A 6,952-nucleotide genomic window follows, 5' to 3' on the forward strand; every position below is an offset into this window, starting at 1 on the left:
TGCTTCCACCTCCCGCTATGAAAATCCAGAGACTTGTGAAGCTGAGCTGGGTCATTTTGTTGTGTTTGCTGTTCCTGTCTTCTAGCAAATCCCTTTGCCATTTACTCAAGTTTCCTTATCCAACCCACAGTTAAAAGCTGGATACCAGACTGACACAGCATGCAAAGTCCCCTGAGCAGGGCGAGTGGGAACATCACATCATCGTGTTAGCACTGATCTGGAAAGGACAAACGCCAGCAGTACTGGCTTCATGTGGAAACCGCAGCTTGAGCCATATGCTCAGCTGGGTTCCTATGGAGGAGGTGGAATTCACCGGCTTTTCACTAAAATTATGTAATTCTCCTCTCTCTGCGCATTTGTTTGTTGTTTTTGATTTGGGAACTCAAAGAGTGATCCTGAGTGAATAGGAGCCAATAAAATCAACTCCAAAACTAATTGAGAGACTGTTTAACTGTTAGCAATGGCAGATGGCCCAAAGCAGATGGCCCTGGTGCTACCCAAGAAACCGACATCTTTCCTCTTCAAACAGGAGGTCCCGCAGCCACGTTGTGCTCTTGCTCCAATGCTGTGGCTTGGCTGTGCTCTCTGCCTGGGACGTGCTCTGCAAAACTCTCACGAGTGTTTTAAAATGCATTAACCACAGGCTCCATCCTTGGGGAAGCCGTCAGCAGCTCATCAGGGTAATTACATTTGGGCTGCTGGCTCCCATTACAAGGTTTGGCCTGATATTTGGGCAATGAGGGACGGTGCACCGCATGGATAAGCCCAACGCGAAAGGGTGTTTTAGTCTCTAGAGAAGTCATCACCTCCTCGTAGCCTGCACTGCTGAGTGTGGGTCCTGCCAGGCATCCACCCACGAATGGAACCAGAGGATGCACGAGATGGTGCGTTCCTCAAAAAACCCACCCACGCGACCCACCTGACAAGATGGAGGCGACAGCAGCGATGATGAAGGAAACGATGACCCCGGGTCCTGCCATCTCCTTGGCCACCAGGCCGGACACCACGTACATGCCAGTGCCCACGCAGCTCCCGACGCCGAGGGAGATGAGGTCGAGGGTGGTGAGGACCTTGGCCAGCCTGCTGCCCTGGGCAGCTGCGGTCCCTGTGCCCTCCAGCATTGACTCCACGGGCTTCGTGCGCAGGACGCGGGTGCGTAGGGCATGGCCCGCTGCCCCCCATGGCACCCGCCGTGGGTCCAGGCGCGAGAAGAAGCCACTCATGGCTAGTGTGTGGCTCCACGGAGGTGGGTCACGGATGGTTTTGGCAGCACCCACTCACAGCTGCGGCTGCATCCCTGTGTCCCGGTTCCCTCCTGCGCTGGCAGCACGGCTGCGAGAGAGAGGAAAAGCATTTGCAACATGGTTTGTAACTGAAATAGCAAAGAAAGAGGGTTGTGCTTATGTGGAGGAATCAAAAGGGGGCCCTGAGCTGGTTTCTGGCTGGCCTCCAGACTGTGCTTGGGGCCGAGGGGAGCTTTGCTTTCCCCAATGCTGCTGCTTTGGATGAATCTCTCTTCTCCATCCCAAGTCTTTTGTAAAACAGAGATGCTCTGCCTGCCTTTATGTTTGCTGTGTGGTTTTAGCCCCAGTTATTAATACAGCCCCATAAGCAGCAGGAACCTGATACCCTCCAAGTGCCCGTTACGTGGCTTAATTGTTCCCAAAAGCGAAGACGGTGATATGTAACTGCGAGGTGCTAGCAGCCACCGTGGCACCTGGGGTCTTGGCGGGTACCAAGCCCAGCTCTGAGCTTGGCAACACCATGGCATGTCCCGGCAGTGGGGATGTTCCTGCTGGTACCACGTGGCAGCCCACCATCGCTGTGGCAGCCCACCATCATTGTGCCCTGCCACATGGGACCTTCTGCAGGACATGGCTGTGCTCCACCCATGCTGCAGAAAAAGAAAGCCTGGGACTGTAGCTTTGCTCCTGTATCCAGCATGTTAAGACTGCTGCCTGCCTGTGCTGGGCTGCGGTTGGCCATGGGGCTTGATCACCATGAACTGGCCATTACAGGGACAGGTGATTTATTTATTTTTTTTTTTTGTCCTATAGAAGGTGACTTTTACAGTATTCTGGCTATACCGGTTGTTTTTTCTTTTGGTGGGCTGCCATCACAGTGGTGAACCTGAAAGGGGAAAATTTTAAAGGATGCTGCTTGTTCAGATCCCAGTGAATCATGTAGTTAAAAAAAGCCCTTGGTGTGGTTCCTTTGTTCAATTTATCACTTCATTTTTGTAGTTGTTTAAATACTCTTTTAGGAATACCTTTTTTTTCTTTTTTTTTTTTTTAATTAGGAGACATTTTTCTGGAGTAACTGCAACAAGCTTTGGGGTACAGCTTCTGCGTAGTTAAGGCAAGCTGAGAGGAGGCGAGGAGAAGATTTAACACTGTCTTAAAATTGTCTTATGATTCCAAATCATGAGATTGTCTTAAAAATAATGAAATTATCTTGTTTTGCTCCTTCTCCTTCTGTGCTTTTTTATCTTTGGTCATATTTTCAAGAACTATTTAGCAGCTGCCGTTTCCCATCCCTCTCCCTTTTCTGTGTGCTTTTTAGTTCTCAGATGAGCTCCTAATACCAGCAGCAGTGACTTCCTAGTGATATGTGATGATTTCTTGACTTTGAGCAAAATAGTGAGAATTGACAATGTCTGCATGCTAATATAAGGGAACAGGAAAAATAATCTATTAAATATGAATTTTAGCTTGGCTGCTTCTTTCCCGTTAATACTGAAATTTTTTTTAATTGCCTTGAAGACAAAACAATTATTTTTCCATCTTTACGTCCAAAACAAATTACATTGTGTCTACCAGGCAGCCTTGTGTTGCTGGAATTTATTAAATAAAACACAGCATTCATTTCATGTTTTGGTTGATGACAGTTCAAATTGTGCTGATTTTTCACCTCGAGCAACCACGAGCTGAAAGGCTGGATGTTCTAGCTAGGAATAACGATAAGGAAAAATTGTTACCACTCTTGAGCAAATGTGCATCTTTGGGCTGAGAATAAAGACTGGGTTTGGTTTTTGGGTTGCTCAAGGAGTCAGCTGGTTTGCAGCACAGGCTGGAGCTTGGGTTAGGTTTTGCTCTGTGGTTTAAATGAAGGTTTGTGTTGGGAGGGGACAGCTGAGCCAGAGCCCAGTGGGGCTGTGCCAGCTGGGATGAAGCAGAGCAGTCCTTGGAGCAGCGTGTGCTGGCACCTCCAGGGTGGCTCTGCTTTGCCAGGGCTGCATTTCAGCCCCAGGGAAAATAACTTCTCTGAGCGAAGTGATCATCACCCAAAATGCATCCTCCTCTTATCCAAAGCACGCTGTCTCTAACGCACGGGCTGGCAAGGAGGTCTTGCTGTACTTCACCCAACCACTTCCCATCCCTTATTTAATTATTTTCCTTCGACTTTATGGATGCTCCTAGTTGAATCTGAAAGACTCATGTTTGTGCCAAATTGACTTAAACTAGCCAAGAAGCTGGGCAGAAGTATCTGTCTGGTTTTTGAGCTGTTACAACTTAGACATTCTTATCTCTGCACAGTTTTCTCATGTACTCTGCACTGTAAGAAAATATCTTTCCCAAGTGAACCCGTCCTTGGTTCACTCATGCCAAAAACCCATCACAAGGTGAAAATAATAGATACTGACGAGTCAGCTCCTAACTCTTGTAAGGAAAAGCATACTGAGAATCAATGGCTGGAAGCTGAGGCTGGACAAATAAAATTGGGTGATTAACGGTGGGAAAAGATAAACATGGGGAAGAGCCAATTTGTGTCTATTGATGGCTTTATACCATTTCTGGATGCTTTTGTGAAGGCTGTGCTTGTCATAGAGGAGCTGCTGGGCCACCAGAAGAGGTAGGATGGGGTGGGATGGAGGTGCTGAGACTGCAGGCTGGCCCTTGGTCCCATCACCAGCTTTGTGCTTTGGCACAGGAAGACCTGCCCTGTGTTTTAAGGGGGTTGGGACTGATGCAGTTTGAGATCATCAATTTCTCATTGTCTTGTCTGCGTGTCCGTGGGTGGCTGATGAAGGGTTTGGGAAGGGTGGCATATGCTCAGGTCTTGCTGGAGGGTCCACATCCACACTGGAAAAATTAGTGTGTCCCCCAAACTGAAAAGAGCCAAGCATGAGTGATTCAGCAGCCCAGGTCACTCTCAAGGCTCATCAGGGTACAGAAACAACTTTCTCACCAGCATTGCAAAGAACTGCAATGGAAGACATGGCAGCCTTGAGAGGAATAATTTTAAACTGCTAAAATAGTAAAAAGAACTTAAATGGTTTAAATTTAAAGCAGGAACTGGCTCATGGATGTGTGATGTGCTCAGATTCAGAGTCCTGAGCTGTTCCAGCTTCCTGGCGCTTGGCGCCTTGAGAAGAATAATTTTAAACTGCTAAAATAATAAAAAGAACTTAAATATTTTAAATGGTTTAAATTTAAAGCAGGAACTGGCTCATGGATGTGTGATGTGCTCAGATTCAGAGTCCTGAGCTGTTCCAGCTTCCTGGCGCTTGGCTGGGACTGAGTCCTCCTGCACAGCAGCCCGACGTAGCCCTGCAATTCATACAGCCCTTTCTAAGTCACCATGGAAAGAAGACCCCAAACCTCCAAAACATCTGAAATGCAATAACTCTATAATTGCTGCTATATTCAGTTAAAGGGATCATTTGAAACTGTTGCAGATGTTTCAGTGAGATCAGCATATTGCTGCTCTTTAGCTTGGAAAACATCCTTTCATTCCATTTGGAACCACGAAAAAAATAGCTCATGGATGGTAACTGTGTACATGGGGTGGAGCCAGCTTGCTTTTGCTCTGCTCCACTAACCCCAGCTAGCTAGAAGCACACAGTGAGAAGGAAGGAGAGTTTTAATCTGTGGTTTTTTATCTGCTCTCCTCATTATAAACTTGGGAAGCTGAAGGTAGCTGTGGTTTGGAGGGGGCAAGCCCCACTCAGGGAGCTGCAGGCAGTTTCGGAGCTGTGCAGCTCTCCATCATCAGACAGCCTGGGTGGGTTTTCCCCGGCTGCCACCTCCCCAGCTGGCGCTTGCTGCTGCCATTGCGTGCTCGTTAGCAACCCCTGTTTGTACTGAAACACTCTTCTTCATTAGGGTAAATTAACAAAAACAGCAATCAAGTCAGAAGGAGAGGTCTAGGTATCTACAGGCATGGATCCTCCTTAGTGTCTGGGTCGGTGACAAATTTATTCCTGATGTGAAGCTTTTTTCTGCTGGCTGCCCTGTGCTGGTGAGATGCAGCACAGTGCCCCCAGCATCGCTCATCCTCATCCCCCCCCACAGCTCCAGCTTCCCCACACCCCGTCTGGGCTTTGGGGTGACTTATTTGATTTTTCCCTTAATGACTCCCCTCCGTCCAGGAGTCCATAGGGGTATCCTTAAGCAAAGACCTCTATTAAAAAATGCTGGGAATGCAACAAGAAACAGAACATTGATGGTGACAAATGAAAAAAGAGACCTCCTGTTGGTGTATTGATGGAAAGCTAGGTAGGGGCACTCATTATGAGGAAAAGGTTGGATTTCTTCTGGTTTTCATGGCTCGCAGAAGTAATTATTACAGAGAAAAACTGGCTGATGCCCCAGCAGCAGCTGGGTTGGCGTGGCCCTGGCATGGGGGACAGCAGAACCCAGTTTGCTGCAGGCATTTTTATGGGGGAAAGCTCCTTCCTCCTTGCCGAGGGGAGACGCACTCCAGAAATGTGGGACAGAAGGAGGTTCCTATCAAACCCCGAGGCGGTGCCTGCTGGGGACCTCAGCAATAGTGACAGAGATGTTTACAGGGCAGGAGCAACAGCCCTCAGAAACCCTCCCTGCTCTGTGTAGGGGCTGCAGCATCCCCTGGGGGAAAGGGAGCCCAAAAGCCTCCAGGGGATGTGAGAGGTGGCTTGAGATGATGCAAAAGGTGGCTCCTGGCAGCAAACCTGCTGCAACCCCAAATGAAGGACAAGAGGAAGAAATGTGTTAGCCTGACTTCCCTGCTCCTCCTTCCCTTTTCCTTTTAATTACCAGCTCGGTAACAGTTAGGTGGACTTGTATGAAGAGGCACACTGAATTTCATTACAGCTTCTACAGCAGAGAGAAATGACGTCAGCGATGCGATGCCGCATGGCGGGAGTCAGGCAGTACCTCTGGCTGGCGCCGAGCAGCGGGATGCTTTCTGCCGGCCCTGCTAGTCACATTCATGTTTTCATTGTGAATGCAACTCAATTTGGAGTTATGTGCTTGTTTTTACAGTGTTGATCCCCAGCTGGGCTGCCACTGTAAAAGCTGGCTCCGTCTGCACCGTCAGCCCTCCTTAAAGGGATTTAAAAGCCAGGCACAGAGCCAAGAGCCAGGGCTGGTCCCGGCACCCCTCACGTGGGTCCAGCTTCAGCAGTCTGGCCTTGTGCCTTTGCTATTAATTTTGGGCTCTTTTTATTTTTAATCTTTCCATTTTTACCTCTGCTTGAGCAATTCAAGTGGAGCTGTGGTTAATTTAAACTAAAATTCTCATTAAATTAAACTAGCGATCTATTTCAGGTTTAAGACCAAGTTTCTATTTTGCATCAATTAAAAAAAAAAAAAAAGGGTTCAGGGATTGGTTTTTTCCTATGTCTTTGTAGCAAAATGGAAGTGGAGGGGTTGAACAGCACTTTTCTGTGGTATTTCCACCTGTATTATTTTAAGTGCTAATTATTTTAAGTGCTTTACCAATGTTAGCACTGCTGTCAGATGGTTAAACATCACTATCTTCTTTTGACAAGTAAGTAAAATGAAAGTGGAAATATTTAATTTGACCAAAGACATAAGGCAAGGTTGCCACACATTCAGAGCCAGCCCCCAGGAGTCCTAGAACTTTGTATTCTAGTCTCTAGTGCAAGAACGAGTCAAAAGAGCACAGACATGTAATCTAGTAAAATAATTAGCATGTACATAGAGATTACCCTTTTTGCCCCTCTCCA

At 47.5% G+C, this 6,952-nt stretch overlaps 1 protein-coding gene across 1 annotated transcript in view; it reads right to left on the reverse strand.

The window, feature by feature from the left end:
- The window catches only part of SLC7A14 (solute carrier family 7, member 14), a 14,129-nt gene extending 12,906 nt beyond the window's left edge, over positions 1–1,223 (reverse strand). The window contains exon 1 of the mRNA XM_010083855.1: positions 920–1,223. Within this exon, the coding sequence (XP_010082157.1) occupies positions 920–1,223 (304 nt within the window). The remainder of the gene's footprint in view (positions 1–919) is intronic.
- Positions 1,224–6,952: the final 5,729 nt, after the last annotated feature.

Source organism: Pterocles gutturalis, unplaced genomic scaffold, assembly GCF_000699245.1.
Source record: "Pterocles gutturalis isolate BGI_N339 unplaced genomic scaffold, ASM69924v1 scaffold12270, whole genome shotgun sequence".
Classification (NCBI taxonomy): Eukaryota; Metazoa; Chordata; class Aves; order Pterocliformes; family Pteroclidae; genus Pterocles; species Pterocles gutturalis.